The sequence below is a fragment of the Macrotis lagotis genome, chromosome X, assembly GCF_037893015.1.
Source record: "Macrotis lagotis isolate mMagLag1 chromosome X, bilby.v1.9.chrom.fasta, whole genome shotgun sequence".
Classification (NCBI taxonomy): domain Eukaryota; kingdom Metazoa; phylum Chordata; class Mammalia; order Peramelemorphia; family Peramelidae; genus Macrotis; species Macrotis lagotis.
This window is the reverse complement of record NC_133666.1, coordinates 658,314,894-658,336,172: the sequence shown is the minus strand read 5'-3', so window position 1 is coordinate 658,336,172 and position 21,279 is coordinate 658,314,894. Positions and strand designations below refer to the sequence as shown.

Sequence of the window (21,279 nt, the reverse complement as noted above, 5' to 3'; positions counted from 1 at the left end):
GGGAAGGTGTCTTGTATTCAGGGAGGATGTTTTTAACCAAATTTCTTAATTCTTATAGTCTTGTGTATTGATTTTATTTTTTTATTATGAAGTTAATCATGAAACATTTCAGTATCCAGAAAACTAAAGAGAATTGTATATGGAACTATGAAATTTTCTTTAGAAAGTATGCATTTATATGTATCCAAATTTGTATTATACATAATTGTATACATATAAATATACACACATATGTATTATATGCATATATGTGCACATATATTTTAGGTATATTTATGTGCACACATACATATATGTTTATGTTCACACACACACACACACATATATATATTTTGTTGTTGTTGTTAAATGAACTTCTAACCCTCCCCTTTTTTTTTACCCATCCTCCAGAAGAGAGCAGCTGCCATAACCAGAGATAGTTCTTTGAAAACAGATCCTCTGGCCCTTCTTTATATCCCCTTGGGATGATTTGCTTAGGAGTGCTCAGGTTCTGTTCTTGATGCAAATATTTGGTTTTTCCAGATGATCTGCTAAAGATCAATGGCAGAGTGTATGGCCAGGGACAGGAAAGAGAGGAACCCTTATTGTAGTGGTCAGTTTAATGAGGGCTAAAATGGGGATTTTTGAGGATGTTTCTCTGAAACCCCCTGGAGGGGGCCCCAGATGATCCTAATCCTAGGGCATGTAAAAGAGGTAGGTTTTTATCTCCCATCCCCTAAGGACTCTTCCTACCCCAGTTCCTAGTGTAGGAGGAAACCCATAGGTGACCTAGGGTTTTGTATGAATTTATCCTTAGTTTTTTTATTTAACCACAACTAGTGATTTGCCTTTCTTTGGAATTGTCTCCTCTAAAATGGGGATAGTGATAATGGATGGGGGGGAATATAGTATAAAACACTAACTGGGGGAGGTGAGCTGGAGAATTGTGTGCTTTCAGGAATTGGGGATTCTTTCAGGGCTTCCTCCTTTTGGGGCACAGGAATTTTGTCATGAGAGATGAGCCCCAGAAACAAATGGGGGACCAGAGTAGGTCTTCCTAACCATTTGTGAATTAATTGAATTTTTTTTCTTTCTCCTCTCTCCTAGCCATGCGGACCCTGAGTGAGGACACCATCCGGCTCTTCCTTCAACAGATCGCAGGTGCAATGAAGATGCTGCACAGCAAGGGAATCATCCACCGGGACCTGAAACCTCAGAATATCCTCTTGTCCTACTCTGGGGGCCGAAAGTCCAACCCCAACAACATCCGAGTGAAGATTGGTGAGTACTCAGAAGTTCAAGTGAGATCTGACTTAGAGGGGCTGGGCTGTGCCCTAGGACACCTGGAGACCACCTGTAAACTCACTGTTCCTATGGCAGACTAATTAAAAAAAAAGATTCTAATTTTCATCTTTTGGTTTTTCCATTGCTTAAAATTATCTCTTGTCATTCAACAAGCATTTATTAAACTTCTCTGAGTGGCACAGGGGATAAAAGTGCTGGGTCTGTAGTTGAGGAGACCTGAGTTCAAATCCAACCTTAGACAATAACTAGCTGGGTGACCCTGGGCAATTCATTTCACCCCTGTCTGCCAGAGTTTCCTCAGTTATCAAATGGAGATAAGAGTAGTACCTGCCTCTCAGAATTGTAATGATAAAATGATCATATTTGTAAAACACTTTGCAAAGTTGTATGTATGATATACAAGTATTACTATAATTGTTGGAAGATTTTTTTTTTAACAAAAAGAAAATACATTGAAAAAATCTCTGTTCTATGTAGAGTAGCATGCTTCATAGCTCATCCTTCATAGCAAAGGATGGGGGGAGGGTGGGATTTCTCTCTTAGCTGTTTATTTTTTGAGGCCAGTTTCACAAAGTCCATTTTCGATTTGTTCTGTGGCTGTTGTTTCCATTTACATTTAAAGCAGCTGCTAAAAGCATATTTGACTTATCAGTCTCCCTCGAGGGATTGGTCCCTTGAGGGGATTCTCTTCCTCTCTACCCCAAATCTGGGCTGATATTTATAAGTTATCGGCAGCCTACAACTTTGAATTTTATCTTGAAATTGGGAAGATCCAGGTTCAAATCCTACCTCAGGACCATTTCATCTGAATGTGTTCCTGAGCATATCATTTAATCTCTTTAGTTTCAGTTTCAGATGGGGAACTGGGTGGTGTAGTTAGGTCACAAGTTCAAATGTGACCTCAGATACCTGTGGCCCTCTGCCTCAGTTTCCTCATCTGTAAAATGAGCTGGAGAAGAAAATGGAAAACTGCTACAAAAATAGCCAAGAATACTCAAAATGGTATTATGGAGAGTCAGATACAAATGAGTAGAATGAACACAAAAGCAAAACCTCTAATTATATCTAGCTCTCTTGACAAAACATTATTAAAATTATGGTATTGTTATCATGGATATTGACTTTGGGGACATGTCTTCCAAGGTATGGCAGGGAGAGGATGGAAGAGTCCCGATACTGGGGTAATAAGGTCCATATAACAATTAACATGGAGTTTTGTGCAAGCCTTAACCTGACCAGGAAGGCTGAATTTGGAATTGGGGGATCTGGATCTCAGTTTCCTCATCTGTAAAAATGGAATCCAAGATTTATGGTCTCTGATCCCAATGCCTCATTTTCCTGGGATTATAACTAGATCTGAGAAGTCTCTTAGTTCAGCCTTCTCATTTTAGAGAAAAGGAACTGAGGTTTAGGAAGTTACATGACTTGTCTTCCAGAATGTATCTGAGGCAATTTTGGAACCAACCCAGGTCCTGTAACTCCAAGGGATACCATATGTACTCTCTGGAGGACACTCCAAAGATGGGGCCTCAGTGAGGGAGACCACTAAGCTATGACTTTTTTCAGCTTTTGCATGGAGCTAAGGCTAGGCAGCGTGGAGGCCAGGGCCCCAAAATCTCAGTTTCCCTCTCTGGAATATCACAGGTTAATGGGTAACTGAGCCAGGAACAGAGTTGACTTCCGATGCTGTCTCCACACTAGTTTGTGTTTAATGAGTTAGCTTGATTAATGAATGCAGATTAATGACTGCAGGGGTCATCTGAGGCCTTACTTAGGTGTGATCCAGGCTTTTGTGATCAGTATGGAGATATGGGGGCTCTTGAGTACAGAGATTATACTCAAGGCCCTTCAGGGGATGTGGGGCCCCTGCTGTTCCGGAATTACCTGGCCTAGTCCTCTTAGAATTTAAACTGGAGGGGTCCCTAGAAAATGATCTCCAATTTTCTTTCCATAGGAGGAAACTGGGACCCAAAAAAGGGAGGGGGATCCAATTGAGATTTCCTGGGCAAGCATCCAAGTAACTCTCCTGAGTCAGCAGCCCTCCTGGGTTCAAATTAAGAGAGTTTCTTGCTGTTGAAGTTAATTTACTTTACATTGTGGAAAAGCTAGAGCATTGGTGAAAGGAAAGGAAGGAAATAAGTCCCTAGGAAGTGCCTACTATGTGCCAGGCACATTGCAATTATTCTCTCAGGTGAAGCTCTTGTCCCTCTTTAATAATTGAGGAAACTGAGACAGGAGTTAAGTGACTTCCCAGGGTCACAGAGTTAGTAAATGTCTTGAGGATGGATTTGAACCCAGGTCTTTCCTGATAGCAGGCCTAGCACTCTATCCACTGTGCAGCCTAGCTGGGGGAGTTTGGGAAGGTTTTAGAAGGTGGCAGCATCTGGCTTCAAGACCCAGCTCTGTCTGCATCTTACCTGGAGCAATTCCCTTAGAGCTGAGTTCACCCATCTGTAAAATGGGAGAGGAGAATTTTCAGCATCTTATGTAAGTTGCTATATCTGACAATGTGTCAGACACTGGGGGCTACTGGAACCAAAAGGAAACAGTCCCTGCCCTCCAGAAGCTTGTGTTCTATTGGGAATGAGTCAGTGCAAAGCAGCATTTGTATATCCATTCCCAGTTTGAAGACTGACTAACTGACCCTGACCACATTTAATTATGAATGACAATCCTCCAGATCCAAGTTACACCCAGGATTCCCTCCTGGAGGGCAGAGAGAGAGAGGGAGAGAGAGGGTGGTCTAGGCAGGACCTGGGCAGAGGTATGACAGTCTATATTATAATTTTCAGTGTCTTTGGACCAAGTTTAGGATCCACTCTTATTTCATTTTTCTCTCTTTATCATAGCTGATTTTGGATTTGCCCGTTACCTCCAGAACAACATGATGGCGGCCACGCTCTGCGGTTCTCCTATGTACATGGTGAGCACAGTCCCTACCCTCTTGCCCTGCCATCTACATATATACCTACATATATATATATATATATGGGCAGGAAGGAAGCAATTTGTAGAGATTCACCCCTGTTAATGATGAACACCGACCTCATGCACATACATGCACACTCACCTGTCAACTTACATAATAAAGATATGTGTACATACAGAAACACTATCCTTTTATATGTGCTTGCATGTATATGACCTTGTGGACACATTATTTTAATAATTAATTATTGAATAATAATACTTCTCCTGTCCTTGCTTGGCCCATGTATAGCACCCTGGGGTCCTCTTGTGAGCCTTTTTCTTGCTCTTCTATCCGTCCACGATCACCCCTCTGTAAGAATTGCCAATTCTACATTCTGTTGACCAGACTCCATACTCCTTTCATTGTGACACTTTTTTCCCCTCTGATTTAGGAGAGAGATCTGGGGGGGGGCATAAGGAGGACTTTTGTCTCATCTAATGGAAAGTTTCTGATACCACCCCCACCCCCCCCTTTACTTCTTATTCTAGTGTCATGGCCATGGCAGGAGATACCCTTTTGTCTTTCTAATTCTTTTAAATGTTTTCTCCCTCCTTTAATGTATTACTTATTTTTTTTTTAGAAGATGATTCTTTTTTCCAATGACTCCCCGTTACCCTAATACAATCCTTCCTTCAATCAGCAAGAATTAAATTAGGTAGAGTCCATTATCAGTTAGCAGACACACCCACAAGCTAATTGGCTTTGTCTTTAATGTGTGGATTCTTAAATTTCTCCTCAAGAACTTTACATTCTCTTGGTGGGTGGGGGAAAGAGGAGTGACAAGGGACACAGTAGAATGTGTCCACATGTAAGAGACATACAAGGTGATTTTGATGATGAGGAACTAGCAGCTGTGAGGGACTTAAGAAGGTCTCTGTATTAGATGGACCTTAAATTGAGCAGTTCTAGACAGACTCTTGTCTCTCTCTCTCTCTCTCTCTCTCTCTCACACACACACACACACACACACACACACACACACACATCTTCTTGTTTTGTTTTGGGTTTTTTTTGTTTTTTAGGCTTTTGCAAGGCAAATGGGGTTAAGTGGCCTGCCACCCCAGGGCCGGTGCTTTATCCACTGCACCACCTAGCCGCCCGATACCCATCTTCTTATGGATGTCCCACTCCTTGCACTTATCTGCCATGAGGCAGAGCTGAAGTCTTGTGAAGTCACAGTTGCTCTTGGCATCATGTCAGTTATGTAAATAGTTCTTTTTCTTAGGATTCTTCATGGTTGTCTTTTCTTTATGAAATCCATTGTTCTTGGCAACCACCAACTCTTGCTGAGATAACTTCCCCACCAGGAACAAAGCTCACCCCAGCAGAAGTTCAGATCTGTTCTTCCATGGGGATAGAAGCTTAATAATCTTTAGGCAGTTTGTCTGTAATTTTTTAAAAATGTGTCATAATTTTAGAGCTATTGCCTTCTCCCCACTCACACCATTAAAAGGAGTAGGGGGGGAGTTTGTAACATAATCATAGTCAAGTGAAACCAATTCGTTTAGTAGGCTATGGAGGAAAAGCTGTCTCATTCAGGTGCTCTGTTCTTTCTGTGAGGAAGTAACAAGCTTCATCATAGGTCTTATGGTGATGTGGTTTGGTCATGGTTTTGATCAGAGATCATAGATCTTCCCAGCTTGTTTTCTTTACATTGTTGTTACTGTATTGTTCTCCATGTTCTTCTCAATTCATTTTGTACTTGTTCTCATTTTCTAGGATTCTCTGAGACCTTCCCTTTGTTCATTTCTTATTGACTTAACTATTTCATTGAATTCACATGCCAAAGTTTGTTCTGGACATCTGTGATTGATGGTCACCCCTTTGATTTCCAGTTTTTGTTTTTTCTTTTTTATCTCCTCTTGGTTGAGAAGTTTTTCTTCTTAATCATTTAATTCCCTTAATACCCTTGAAACATTAAGGTTATGAAGGTACACTTGGGTACTTTCACCCATAGAATATTAACACTGTCATCAAACAACCCCTTCCTGTATCGCTCAGATGTGTTTGTTTCAGTTTAGATTTGTGTTTCTACTTCTTGAGGTCTACTTAGCTCTTGGCTTCTTTCTAGCTCTCCTCACTTATAGTAGAAGCTGCCTGGTCTTGTATGATCTTGACTATGGTTCTTGAGCTTCTTTCTGTTTGATTATAGTATTTTGGAAATTCTGAATTTTGGCTATGACATTCCTGAGACTTAGCCTTTTGGTATTTCAGCAGGTGATGATAGATTCTTTTTCCTATCTTTGTTCTCTGGTTCTAATACATTTGGACAGTTTTAATTGATGATTTCTTGAAATAGAGTGAGGTTTTTTTTATTCATTATTTTCAGGGACAATGATAAAATTTCTCCTTGACCTGTTTTTTTAGTTCATTTGTTCTTGATAGCTGCCTGATATCCTACATTTTTTTCAATTTTGTCTAAGACTTCTTGCTGTGTCTTATGGAGTTCTTGACTACTGATTTGTCTAGTTTTCAGGGATTCCAATTTTGGGTGGTGTTTACTACTTAATTCTCTTTCCATTTCTTTCCTCCAGTATTTTTGTTTTGTTGTCTTTTCCCTACTTCATTTCTTTGTAGTCATGTAGTTCTTTTGTTTTCTTTTTTTTGTTGTTTGTTTGTTTTTTAGGTTTTTGCAAGGCTGTGGGGTTAACTGGCTTGCCCAAGGCCACACAGCTTAGGTAATTATTAAGTGATTGAGGCCAGATTTGAACTCAGGTACTTCTGACTCCAGGGTCGGTGCTCTATCCACTGGGCCACCTAGCTGCCCCCAGTCACGTAGTTCTTGTGAAAAATCCATATTTTTCTATGAGTTTCTGCTTATGGTTGTCTCTCCAGGTTGGATTTTGAGGTTTCTGGACAATAATGGTCAGGGATCTTTGGTTCACATATCTCTCCAGCCCTTAGTTCTTGAACCTGGGGCATTGTGCTAGGGTCAGGCTTCATCTCCTGCTGTGTTTTGAGGTTGGTCAGATTTGATTATCATTACCTGTTCTGAGCCTCCTCCCCCACACTCCCCATATACACACACACACACAGCCTCCAACATCTGGTTCTTTGTTGTGCAGAGAGCTGCTTGCTGCCCCTCTTGGGGGGGGGGGCGGTTTCCAGAGCCAATGCTGTGGTTTTCCACCCACCCAGGGGTTTTCTCAGGGAACCCTCAGCTCTTTCTTCAGATTTCCTGAAGGCTTTGAAAGCCTGCTAACTTTTTAGCCTGGGTGTGGGTGCTGTGTTTGTCATCAGAGACCCCTTTGCCACCAAAGTCTACCAGCTTCTGACTTCTGGCTGATTTTGTGGTGTTCTTGGGTAGAACAAGTCACTAGAGTTTCAGTTTGAGTTTAGGATGTATGTTGTGCCTGCTTTCAGTCCCCTTGTCTGGAAAGTCTCCACTTGATAACATTTCTCAGCCTTTCCTTTCCCCTCCTCCTCCACTATAGAAGACATCTCTGGGCCAACTCACAGACTGAAGAAGCTTCTTTCCATTTCTCCCTGGCAAGGGCTGCCATTCTCTTTGCTTCTTTTATGTGAATTTTTTTTCTCTTGGCTTCTTTTATCTGAAAGATTCCTTTAATCTAGAAAAATAATAGAAATACTCAAGATGATTTAAGTTCTTGACTGTCCACTCATCGTAATGATCATTACCTCTTTCAGGGCGGAGAGTCCAGGTCTTCTGGAACTGACCCCATGTTAGAACAAACCACTCAGTTCACACAGGTGACTGTATGGTGCAGTGATAGTAAGACCACAAGATTTAGAATTGAGGACCAGGGTCAGAACCTGGCTGCATCTTCAGCATCATTATGGTGGTGGTGATACTGTCATCAATATCATCATGGTGGTTTTGCTATCATCAATGGCATCATGGTAGTGATAACAACAACAACATCGATAACCCCAAAAGTAATAATAGCTAACATGTATATGATATCTTTAATGTATCAGGCACAATCACAATTATTACCTCATTATTCCTACTTTACAGATGTGGAAACTAAGGTAGGCAGAGGTCAAGTGATTTGCTCAGGGTCACATAGCTCATACATGTCTTGAACACCATTCTTTTTATTCTAGACACTACCTGTGTGACCTTAAAAAAGCCATTCCCTTATCATTTGTAAAATGAAGGGACTTTGACAAGATGACCTGAGGTCCCTCACAACTCTCAGTCTGTGATTCTGGGGTCTCTGAGCTAGGACTTGATTTGGTGGCAGGAGATCTCCCAGGGAAAGTTACAAAGATCACATGTCCTCACACCTATATACTTTTTGGGTAAGACTCTAGGAATGTCCCTAACAATGATATGGCCCCACCTTCATCTTTTTATGCTCTTGCAAATCCAAGTACAGGAAAACAGGGAGGGACCTACCCAGGAGGGACCCACCCTGATCATCTTTCTGGTGGCCAAATTCTGTAGGGTCATGGATTTGTCTTCTGGGAAGAAGCTGTCCTGTCAATTAAAGAACTTGGAGGAGCTATTCACTGAGGGTATCTTAGGTCACTACTTGTTTTCATGTTGCTCCCCACCTCCTATTCATTAGAATGTAGGTACCTTGAGAGTAAGTTACTATAGTTTTTTACTTTCCATTAGCAGCAAATAGCAAGTTGCACTTAGAAGGCTTGTTGACTCACTAAAAAAAATCTTGTCTTCCCACAGGCCCCCGAAGTCATCATGTCCCAACACTACGATGCCAAAGCTGATCTGTGGAGTATAGGGACAATCATTTACCAGTGTCTGACAGGCAAGGCTCCCTTTCAGGTGAGTTCTTAGGGGAAGCTCTGAGTAGGAAAGGGGAAACCCCTTGATTTGGTCTTCCCTTTTTTAGTTTTTAATAAATAAAAATCTGATTTTTTTCTTGTCCTCCATTTTACCCCCTCCTCTCCAAATAAACAAATATGCAGAGAGAAACAACAGACTCATGTCCAAAAGTCCCATGTCACTTCTGAGCTCCTGCCAGGAGGAGGTTATCATGTGAAATCCTTAGGACTCTGACATTGTGGTCAGTCATTTCTGTTGATCACAGTCAAGTCTTGGATAGTTTTTTGTCTTTACAATGTTTTTCTCCTAGATCTACTTATTTCACACCAGATCAGTTCCATACAAGTCTTCTCTTGAACCACTCCTCTTATCTTTTCTTTGAACATAGTCTCTCTCTTTATCATTTCTTCTTGTAGAAGAATATTCAGTTGTCTTCACATATGTCAATTTAGCCATATTTTATTTGATGAACATCCTCTCAGTTTCTAGTTCTTTGCCACCACAAATAGTGCTATCAATATTTTTTTAATACATGAACGTCCTTTTCTTTTTTCATGTCTTTGGGATCTAATGGGGGTGGAGCTGGGGCAGAGGGTATGCACATTGTTGGAAATTAAGTTTGCATATCACGATTTCCAAATTATAGTGCTCTACTTTAGCACTGTTTTTTTGTTTTGTTAATGGGAATTCAGTTCTTATTTTATAGCCTTGTTAAATGTGTATTCTATAATTTGAAAAGATATATTAGATTTATGATCTATTACATTTACACTTTTATGATATAGTCTCATGCCTAAGCATCCAACCCCACACCAACAGCATGCCCATTTTCCCATAGCCCTCCAGCATGTCATTTTTCATTTTTTTGGTCAGCTTTCTAGATCCCATCGGACAAGAAAATCTTGGGGTGCTGAAGGCTACCCTCACTTTCTAGGCACTTCATCTCTGTTGTGGTGGAGAGAAAGGATCTAAATAGACCCTGTTAACAGACATGAGGGGGCACTCAGACTTGAGCCAGCTGTTGAATCCTTAGCAGAGACTGCTTTAACCTTCTTGACCCCCTTCCCCAAGGAATCATCTAACATTCTCCAATAGGGAACCTCCTACATCCTTCGTCAGCTCATTCCATTTGAGTGTGAAGGTCCAGGAGGGGTGTAGGTGGAGATAGCTACAGAGCTACAGTCTGGTGCAAATGAAGATGACCTCAGAAGCAGTCCTTTAGAAATCTTCCAGATGTGTCAATTATTATTCATATTATTATTTAGTGCTTTTCTCTCTCCTAGGCCAGCAGTCCACAAGATCTACGACTGTTCTATGAGAAGAACAAAACACTGTTGCCCAGGTGAGCATTTTCCTTGTGTAGCCCCCTTTTTTATATCCCCTTTTCCATCCCCCCCCCAATTCCTAGGATCACCCAGACCTAGATTATTGTCTTTAGAGCCAGTCCAGTTTCCTAATTTTACAAAGTGGGGGAGGGGTACTGAGTCTAAAGAGGTTGACTTGCCCTAGGTCATGGAGATCTTGGCTTAAGGACCCTTTAGTTTCCTGCTCTTTATTTTAAATGGAGACTTGGTATTTTGACTTCTCTGAGATTCTTTGTGTATGAAGTATCCACTATAGGATTTGAACTCAAATCCCTCTTACTCCACACCCAGTGCTCTGTAAACATCCAGGGCAGAGCCAAGTTTCCAGTGTTGGTACTTTGTGTTCCCTGGCATCATGGTTGACCAACGTGGTTCAGGACAGAGGCATCCTACACGTGACCCTGTGTAGCCTCAGCCCGATTAAAATGAAACTGGTGAATGTTTAACAGAACAAATGAAAATACATAGATGTTAACAATCATATATGGTTTTCTAAAGCAGTATGCAGCTGCCAGGGATCCTTGGGTGTGGTTTCATAGCCCCTGTTTCCTTTAAGAGTTTGACACTATTGGCCTCATAGAGGACTCAGTTTGTGAGTCTGAAGGATCTGGGTTCAGATATTACACTGTGATTGTGGACAAGTTGTGTGACTTGTCTGTTCTTCACTCAGTTCCTCTTTCTATAAAATGGGGGTGATCATAATATCCCCTATTCCTTGGGCTTGTTATTAAGCATTTAACCTATATTGAAAAAGTGTGTGTGTGTGTGTGTGTGTGTGTGTGTGTGAGAGAGAGAGAGATAGAGACAGAGACAGACACACATATGTGTCTATAGTTTGCTCTATGGGGCAGAGAGGTGGCCCAGTGAATAGAATACTGAACTTCAGAGCTAGTCTCAGATGCTTACTTAGTTATGTAACCTTGGTTAAGTCATTTCACTCTGCTTGCCTCCATTTCCTCATTTGTAAGGCAAATGAAATGGCAAATCACTGAAATATTTTTGCCAGAAAAAAAGGGGTCATAAACGACTGCCTTCATACACACACACAAACGCACACATATTTTTATTTTTAGTTGACAAATTTCTGTTTCTCTGTATATCCAGTATCCCCAGGGAGACATCCAGCCCCCTGAGACAGCTGCTTTTGGGCCTTCTTCAGCGGAACCATAAAGATCGGATGGACTTTGGTAAGTGGAAATAGTCCTAGGTTTTGGGAAAGGAGGCTAACAGGAATTCAGTCTGTTTATTCCCCTTCTCTTACACATAATTTCCCAATTGATGGGAAGTTGCAGTGGAAATGCTTCCAATTACCTATTTATGGGCTAGAACAATGAGGATGCTCTGTACAGGTTTTTGAAAGCTTCCAGACCTTGACCTTGACCACTACCCCAAAGATACCTCTACACACACACACACACATGACACGACCAGCTTCATGACCCCAGCACACCTTTTTTGTCACTGGCTCATGGGGCAAGTAGATGATGTATTCCCCAGGACTTTGTCCTTTTTGTGTTTGTAAGTGAGATGGGTCACCAAATGAGGAAGGGAGATCTTGATTTCCAGTATATGGAGTGTGGCGCTGTCCTAGGTAAACTCAACCCTTGGTCCAGTCTTTTATTGAGAGTTTTGTACTAGACTTTATTTCCTAGAGAGGGCTGTAGATTGAGAACTAGAAGTCCATTCAATTAGAAAGAATATTCATCAATGGGGGGCAGCTAGGTGGTACAGAGGATAGAGCACTGGCCCTGGAGTCAGGAGTACCTGGGTTCAAATCTGACCTCAGACACTTGATAATTACCTAGCCATGTGGCCTTGGGCAAGCCATTTAACCCCATTGCCTTTCTTTTTTTTATTTTTTATTTTTTTAGGTTTTTTGCAAGGCAAACTGGGTTAAGTGGCTTGCCCAAGGCCACACGGCTAGGCAATTATCAAGTGTCTGAGGTCAGATTTGAACTCAGGTACTCCTGACTCCAGGGCCAGTGCTCTATCCACTATGCCACCTAGCCGCCCCACCCCATTGCCTTTCAAAAAAAAACCCTTTTAAAAGAATTTAAAAAATAAAAAAAACTAAAAAAAAGAATTCATCAATGTAAAGATTATCTGACTGACTTCTGTGTGTGGGGGTGTTGGGAATTGTAAAATTCAAAATATTACAAAAAATGATAGGTAGAAATTATTTTATATAATTGGAAATCAAAATATTTATATAAATAAAAAAAGAAAGACTATTCACCTTATAAAATGCCATAGGAGCCCTAAGACAAAAACGAAATAGTGACAATGATGATAGCTAATTTTACATGGTACTTTGAGGTTACCAAAGCACTTTATCATCATTGTCATCTTAGCTGACATTTATGTCACACCTGTTTGGTGCTGAGCACTTTACAGTTAACTCATTTGATCCTCACACTTACCCCTGGGAGGTTTGTTTGTTTATTCGAGGCAAACAGGTGAAGTAACTTGTCCAGGATCACTCAGCTATTAACTTGCCTGGGGCTGGATTTGAACTCAGGTCTTTGGACTCCAGGCCCAGCATTCTGATCACTAGGGTGCTGCCTAACATCTCCATATATTCACAAATAGTTTATTTTATCCTCAAAACAAGACTGTGGGAGAGAGAGGTGCTGTCATTATTTCCCATTTTACAGATGAGGAAACTGAGCTAGACATTAGTGAACTGACTTGCCCAGGTCATACCTACTGGTTTTCCGATTCCAAGCTGAGTATATTGTGCCACCCAGCTGATTTGGAGGCAGAAGCAGGGAGAGGGTAGATTGTGCATTGGCTTCAGAGGAGAGCCTTTCTCTTAGCAGGAAGCTTTGTGTTCATTTGAAGGATTTTTGTTGTTTTTATTCTTTATTGATTGACAATTGTTGATGAACAATTGAATGGAGATTGAGGTAGAGGGTTTTTTTTATCTTTATTTTTCTTGCTTTGTGTGTCTTTACAACATGACTAATAGGGAAATAGGTTTTGCCTGATTTCAAATGAATAATTGATATATTTCTTGCCTTCTCTCAATATGTGAGGGAGGGATAAATGGGTCAGAGGGGAAGAATTCAGAACTCAAAAATTTTTTTTAAAAAAAACTAAGATAAATAATACATTTATTTAAAAGATCCTTAAAAACTTAGAAAAGTGTGAGCATCAGGGGTATTCTCCTATCCTGAAGATCTTTGATCCTGAAATAAGTAGGGACTCAAGTCTCAGTTTTAGAAAAAGGTCCTTGGTTCCTCAAGAAGGCTGATTCCCTCCCCATTCCATTGAAATTGGTTTGTTAATACTTTTTTTTTTCCCCCAAGAGCCATCCCTTGTAATAAAGCATAAAAATAAAGATGGAAGACTGGGGAAGAGTAGAAGGAGGCTGCTTCAGCAAGACTCAAACACATGTCAGCCAAGTCCCATAGTTTATGTAATACTCCATATCCACAGGGCCCCACTGTACATAAGGAGGGGAAGGTGCATTCTCATCCATTTTCATTTAAGGTTGGTTATTAGAATTAGATAAGTCAGGCAGCCAGGCACCTAGAATAGACTCCCTGCTCCCCTTCCCTTTAGGTTATGGGTCATTGTTTTCCTGGTTATGGTTCCTTCTCTTTGCATCATTTCTTCTCCCTGTAACTCCCTACTTTGATTTGTTGTTGTTTTTGTTTTGGTGAGGCAATTGGGGTTTAAGTGACTTGTCCAGGGTCACAGTGTCAAGTGTCTGAGATTGGATTTGAACTCACGTCCTCCTGACTCCAGGGCTGATGCTCTATCTGCTGTATCATCTTGCTGTCCCAACTCCCTACAGACTTGCTCACCCTCATTACTCCTGGTTCAGTAATACTCTCATTCTCGAGCATTGAGACATCACTGGCCATCTGCTTTTGTCCCTAGTTCCAGCCTCGGCAACAAGTGTTGCTATAAATATTGTCTGTGAGAATTTTCTTTGTCTCTCTGACCTCCTGTGGGTGAGACACCCACCTACACCCATTGCTCCATTAAGATTACCTTAAGGTCTGAGAGAAGTCATAAGATCATGGAGTCCAGCCCTCCCTTATTTTTCAGTTGAGAGAGCTTAACTGAGGCAGGACTTGAACCAGGTCTTCCTGACTTCAAGTACAGAGCTCTATCCTCCAAATATTGTACTTGGGGTACAGGGGTGCAGTGGGGCCAACCTGAGCCTGGCTTTCCTTGGCCTTCTAGTTTCCTGAACATTGCCTTCTTTTTTTCATGTAGATGAATTTTTCCATCATCCTTTCTTGGATGCAAGTTCCTCCATTAAGAAATGTGAGTAAAGGGATCCCCCCCTCACCATCCCAGGATCTTGGGGCCAAGGTCCCTGGGAGGTGAGATCATCAGGGGTGCTTTCTCTCTCCACAGCTCCCCCAGTCCCCATGCCCTCATACCCCAGTTCGGGCAGTTCTTCCAGTAGCAGCTCTACCTCCCACCTGGCCTCGCCCCCTGTGAGTACCATCCCAGACAGGATCAATTGATCCACAAGCAGATATTAATAGACCTGTCCATGTGCTGGGCTGGGAGAGACTGTGGGAATATGGATGTCCAAGGTGAAGGGGCTTCCATTCTCTTCTGCCCCTCCAACCTCCAGAGGAGGGCAGGGTTTGGGGGAATACAACCAGAGCCCTTTGCTGTGCAGATGGGAAAGCAAGGACCAGAAAGGAGATACAGTGAATTTATAGAAGAGCTGGGACCCAAGTCTCCTAACCCTTGTCCTCATGCTCAGACAAAATTAATTATTAGACAGAGCTGGTTGTGACCTTCATGAGGTCATCTGGGTCATCCATCTGCTTCTGTTCCTCCTGATGAGAGCAGAGAAATTCTCTGCTTCAGAAAGCCTGGAAAGGCAAGGGGAGAAGTGGTCTGTGGTGGCCCTCCTTGTGCACCCCATCCCCTCCTCACCAGTCTCTTTTCCTCCCTATGCTTGGAGCAGTCTCTCGGGGAGATGCAGCAGCAGCTGCAGAAAACGCTGACCTCCCCAACCCCAGATCCAGGAGGCTTCCTCCAGGGCTCCAAGGATTCGGGCGGCAGCAGCAAGAACTCTTCCTGTGATACGGATGACTTTGTTATGGTCCCTGCTCAGTTTCCAAGTAAGACCCTCTGGGAAAGTGTGTGTGTGGGGAAAGTGTGGCCACAGATAGAAGCTTCCAGGAGCTGCCCCCAGATACCATTTCCCAGGTCATGGGAAGCATCTGGGCATTGGTATTTCTTTGAAGCCCTGCCCCTGCCTCTGGATTTGCCAGCGCAGGGTTCCTGATACATAGGAACACAGAATAGAATCTTCTCCATTGAACAGATGAGAAATCTGAGACCCATTGAGGGGGATGTGACTTGCCCTGTGTCACATGGGTAGTGTGTACTTCAGGCCTTTGGGACTGAAAAGATCTTGACCCCACAATTTTGGTGAAATCACTTCAATTTCTTTCTAAACCCCTCTTTGGGGGCTGGGTTTTTATCTCGTTTCTTGCACAGAAACCTGATGCTTTCTTGACCCTAGCTTTGCCCCAGGGGGCTCATCATTATTTTCATGTTTCCTCCTGCCTGTCTGGCCCTTGGTTGGGCTGAAGGATGTTCATTCTTCCCCATCTCCTCTGGGAAGTCCCCACTGAGTAGCCTGGAAACCATGGACAGTAAAACGGGCTTGGATGGAGCTGGTCCAAGCCCCAGGCTCCACAGGGCAGAGATCTGGCCACTGGGCAGCAGGGATGAGTCACCCACTTACTGTAAATCCGGCCGGCCCCTCCTGGGATCTTGGAGTGGACTGAAGGCTGCATGGGAGACAAGGTTCTGGTAGAGAACCCGGGCCAACCTGGCCTTTTTTTTTTTTTTATTTGGACAGTCTTTGGACTCACTGGTGGGCCCCTCTGTAAAAAAGACACCACCAACCCCCAACACCAGACCTGTATGCCAGGCAGGCTGGAGATGTGATTGGCAACAAGGGGCCATGTGCACCCAAACCTAGATCCTGGCATCATGTTATTATTAACTGGGGAATGACCTCAGAGGTCACTTGGTCCCATCCCAGACTCCAAGTCAATGTTTTTGACCCCAAAATCCAAGAAGCCCGATTGTGTCATCTGGGACTTTTACTGAGTCACCGAATAATCATAACAATGTCAGTTCTGTGGTGCTTTATAAATATCACGTCCTTTAGATCCTTCCAGCAACCCTGGGAGAGGAGGTTCTACCCCCCTGAACTCTCATAGTGTTGGTTGAAGGTCCTAGCTATCTAGCTTGAGCTAGAGGGGATCCCAAGCATCATCCATTCTGACATCCCCTCCCCATTTCACACTGAAATTAATGTGGGCAGTGGCAGAAGTGAGATAGCAACCCATGTTTGTAGATTCCTAGTCCCCCATGAATGACCTACTAGTAAATGTGGGGGCCATGCTGAGCCCCACTAAGGAGTTTAGACTTCTAGAGGTGGGGGGGATGCTTAGAGGACTCTTGAGCAGATATACAATAAGGGGTCTGGGTGGCCATTAGGAGTCAATCCAGTTCTGTTTTAGGCTACTATGGTAGGATAAATTGGGGATGCAGGTGGAGAAGGATGCTGGAGACTAGAGGTCCACCTGGGTCCCTGTATCACCAAATGAACTGTTCTCTTTGTCCCTAATCCTAGCTGACTTGACAGGGGAAGCCGCTGGAGCCAAGGCCCCTCAGGACAGTCTGATGTACAGTGGGTAAGCCCCCTCCCCACTCCTGGCCCAGTTTTCTCTGGCCCCACCCTTGTCCTTCCCACTAGCTGCATCTCACAGATCATCAATCCTACCAACCTTCCACAAGCATCCCCATCTACAAGGGGTCTAACCCCTGCTTGAAGCCCTTTTGTGAGGGAAACCCCCGCTAACACTTTCCTCTTTGGGAAATCTGAGTCTGCCTACCTACCTCCCACCCCACTGCTCCTCTGGGACCAGGCAGACCATATGTGATTCTTATTCCATCTTGAACACTCCTTCATTTTATCCTTATTTGTACTTCATGATAAGACAGGCTTTTAAATGAGGTCCAGAGAGGAGAGGAGAACAAAATGGCAAGACTAGAACTCAGGTCTCCCCACTCCCAGATAGGCCAGTGTACTTTCTGTCTTAGTTCACTTGCCCAAGGTGTGCCCTGTCCTTGGGAAACTGAGAGGAGAGGGTCTGACAGTCAGCTGTGTCTCCACTGAAGGCTCATTGTCTTTCTAGGAGCTCCCTGGTAACTTCAGCTGGGCTGGAGAGCCAGGGACAGACGCCGTCTCCCTCACCCCCCTACAGTGGTTCCCCCAGCCCCTCTGGGTAAGCAGGACTTGGTGATGCATTAGGGGATCAGGGGGTTGTCCATGACTGGGGCTGGGCGGGGTGGAGGGTATGATAAGACCCAATTCCTGTAGCAGCCCCCCTGCTTTATGGGAAGACAAAGCCTCCTGCCCTCAGGGATGGCCCTGCCTTTACAGATTTCCTTTGGGGACACACCCTGGATGTCCTGCTGTCTTGTCTTCCTATTGCTCAGCCAGAGCCCCCCTCCCCAGTGTGCATTCAACTAACCTTGCCCCAGAATAGCCGTGGCTGAAACTCAGGAAGCTCCTAGCTCTGAACTTTGGCTTTGTGCCTCTCCTTGGGGTCTCTGCCCCTGTTGGGGGCTGAGATTCATTCATTCCAGACACTGTTGGAATTCCCCAAGCCCAACATGGGGGTCCATTAATGGGGAAAGTCCCCTTGACTTGGGCCATGGAGAACCCCAGATGTGATCAGAATGAGATCCAACTATGACTACTAAGCTGGGCTGGGGTAGGACCAATCAAATTTCCTTAGGAGGAAGGAGGCTCTGCCTACTGTTCTCTCAAGATCTAGGGTCCTTCTGAGGGAGTGTCTCTATCTAAAGAGGAGAATTGATCTCCTCAGTCGATGTTTCCAAAGGAGCCCAACCTCTGACCATGGAAAGGACTGGGTGGGGTAGGAGGAGTGACCCCATCCCAGCCTATGGACCTGACACCATTTTTGTCTACTCTTGCCCTTCTCTGCCACCTCAGCCGACCCAGTGCTTCCTCCAGTAGCAGGTACGGCCCATCCGTCCCCATACCTGTCCCCACTCAGATCCAGAACTACAGGAGAATTGAACAGAACCTCCAGTCCCCCAACCAGTACACTCCGCCGCAGCCACGGTGAGTTGGTTTCGTGCACAGTTCAGGGCTGAAATCCCTGTGACCTTTCCCAGCTCTGAATCTCAGGCAGAAGAGCATTACTATCTATTACCATTGCTAGATCTATTCCTGGAATAATAGTAATGATTATCCATAGAACGTTAAATTCAAAAAATGAATACCCAAAGAGTGGAAGAAGCCTGTCCCAATAGGCTTCTTATGGCCATTTTATAGATAAGAGAACAGAGACTCAAAGCAGAGAAAGGGTCAGAGCCATGATTTTGAGACTAGGTCCTACTGCACTATCCCAAGCTGGTAGAAGGAAGGGAAGGGGAAAAAAGCATTTCTTGGCATCATGCTAAGGAAACTTTGGGGTCCCCCCGGAGCTCAGGTGAGGTTGAGAAGACAAGTAGCATCAATCAACTGGGCTAGAGTTGAAATATCTGTCAGTCCTTAACTGAGGTGAAAGGGTTATGATTATGAAGTAGGGAACTTGGTCATAGGTGAGTGGCAGGGCCCCTGGATCCAGTGCCCTACTTCCTCTCTGAGTTGCCTTTCTCCTTAGTCTGAAGGGCAGCTTCCTTGGGGAGAAAATACCAAAGAGATTTAAAATCATACATTTAGAGACAGAATGAATCTCTTCTTTACCAATGTGAAAATCAAGTGAAAAGGGACATCTTGTTTGCTCCCATCCCCCCCCATTTTACAGATGGGGAAATTGAGACCAAGTTACCCAAGTTACAGCAAACAAACCATAATTTTGGTTAGGGAGGACATTATCCTATATGGGGAACTGGAGCTAAGCCCTCAGTCTTGGGAGACCTCAAGAGACTTAACATGGGTAAGGTTCAGGGTCAGGGTGTCATGGGACTTCTTCCCAGAAAAAATATAAAATTTGGGATTCTGTGGTTCATTCTGTGCTCCCTTGATTTTCTATAGCCTGGGCTCTCAAGACCTCCTTCCCCTGGGGGCTGGGTCTCTTGGATGGGGGCAAGGTTGCATGAACAAGGGTCATGGCAGGGTCAGGGCCTCACTTGCCTCTCTGTCTCCTCAGGTCTGGCATGGTTCGGAGGTCCAGCAGTACCAGCCCCCTGGGCTTTAAGTCTGGTGTCTCTCCCCCATTCTTCCCTGAACACGGAGCCACTTTTCCTAGGAAGTCTTCTTTGGGAGGTGCCAAGCCGTATAACCCATCACCCCAAGGTGGGTCCTTCTGCAACTTTAGCACCTGCTCAACCCCTTAGATTCAATGCTCCCAGCCCTGTCCAAGGTGTCTCCACTTGACTGGGTGTCTTGTCCTGTCCTGTATTAGACATTCTAACACACTGACCCCCCAGTCCCTGCCTCTCTGGGACCTTAGAGCCTAGTGGACAATATACTGATGCATGATTGAAGATGGAAGGGTGGAGGGGGCTTCGTCCAGAAGGATTCCCTTGCAAGGAGGGGAGCACAGGACCATATATGAGACACCTGTTTTGGTGGAGATAAAGAGGAGAATCATATGCTCAAGAATAGATAGAAGCTGTCTGAGTTAAAAGTCCCAAGGTTCTGAGACCTCCTGTGTGTGTATTTTAAAAGACCTCATTAGAAGTTGAGAAGTTGGGGTGGCTAGGTGGTACAGCGGATGGAGCACTGGCCCTGGAGTCAGGAGTACCTGAGTTCAAATCCAGTCTCAGACACTTAATGATTACCTAGCTGTGTGGCCTTGTGGCCTTGGGCAAGCCACTTAACCCCATTTGCCTTGTAAAAAAAAAAAAAACCTAAAAAAAGTGGAGAGGTTTATTTCAGGGCTGGGAGACTGTTGGGCTGGGGGTGTTTCCTCCTGCAAGGACCCTGACTCTTTTATTACTGTCACAGCTGGAACCATCCCAGAGCGTCCGGGGCAGAGCAGGGTCCCCTCTCCACAAGGCACTGAAATGTGTGTTGTTGGCAGCAGTGGCAGCGGTGGCAGGGTCTCCAGGCCCGGTATGTTTCATGAAGCCCCTGCCCCTGGGGTGAGGAGATAAGGACCATTGCCCTGTGGGGTGCCCCTCATCCAAGAAGCAGCCAGTTTATTTGGGAAGGAGTGACTATAAAACCTCATTAGCCCTAGAGGGGAATTTAAACATTCTTGGGGAAAGCAAAGTGTTAAAATTCCAAGAAAAGTATGGATTCTAGGGGCTCTTAACCTTTTTTGCGTCCTGGATTCCTGGGGCAGTCTGCTTAAGCCTCTGAACCCTACCCTTCTCAGAATCATGTTTTAAATATGTAAAATAATAGGATCAGATACCCTGTTACTTGTCTTTAAAAGCATGTTTAATGATTTATTATTATTATTATTATTATTATATAATCATTTTTTCTCCTTAATTATATATCAAACCACTGTTTAATGTTATTTTGTTTTTAAAGTTTTGAGTGCTGCATTCTATCTTTGCTCCTTCCCTCCTGAGACAATAAGCAATACGATAAGGGTTATGCTTGTGCAATCATGTAAAACATTTCCATATTAGTCATTTTGTATAAGAAAACTAAAAAAAAGAGGTGAAAAAATAGTGTGCTTTGGTTTGTAATCAGACATTGGTTCTTTCTCTGGAGGCAGATTATTTATGGTTGATCATTACACCATATTTCTGTCCATGTGTCCAATGTTCTCCTGGTTCTGCATCAGTTTGAAATTATCCTGCTTGCCATTTCTTCATCCAAATAGTTTTTAAGTGTTCAGGGATGCCAGATTAAGAAAGAACCCCCCCAGTCTAAGAACCGATATTTTACAAAGTTCTTTATATGTAATAGGACCACT

General features: G+C 43.7%; 1 protein-coding gene across 4 annotated transcripts in view; it reads left to right on the top strand.

Moving 5' to 3' along the window:
* Positions 1 to 21,279, top strand: part of ULK1 (unc-51 like autophagy activating kinase 1) — a 55,084-nt gene that overhangs the window by 20,516 nt on the left and 13,289 nt on the right. For 2 of the 4 annotated variants that reach the window (XM_074205231.1, XM_074205230.1), the window contains exons 6-18: positions 1,087 to 1,260; positions 4,134 to 4,207; positions 8,907 to 9,008; positions 10,292 to 10,350; positions 11,477 to 11,559; positions 14,600 to 14,650; positions 14,744 to 14,826; positions 15,312 to 15,468; positions 17,001 to 17,061; positions 17,566 to 17,655; positions 18,390 to 18,521; positions 19,555 to 19,700; positions 20,355 to 20,462. In XM_074205231.1, coding sequence (XP_074061332.1) covers positions 1,087 to 1,260; positions 4,134 to 4,207; positions 8,907 to 9,008; positions 10,292 to 10,350; positions 11,477 to 11,559; positions 14,600 to 14,650; positions 14,744 to 14,826; positions 15,312 to 15,468; positions 17,001 to 17,061; positions 17,566 to 17,655; positions 18,390 to 18,521; positions 19,555 to 19,700; positions 20,355 to 20,462 — 1,320 coding nt within the window. The remainder of the gene's footprint in view (positions 1 to 1,086; positions 1,261 to 4,133; positions 4,208 to 8,906; positions 9,009 to 10,291; positions 10,351 to 11,476; positions 11,560 to 14,599; positions 14,651 to 14,743; positions 14,827 to 15,311; positions 15,469 to 17,000; positions 17,062 to 17,565; positions 17,656 to 18,389; positions 18,522 to 19,554; positions 19,701 to 20,354; positions 20,463 to 21,279) is intronic. The other 2 variants (XM_074205232.1, XM_074205233.1) reach the window with 2 other exon arrangements.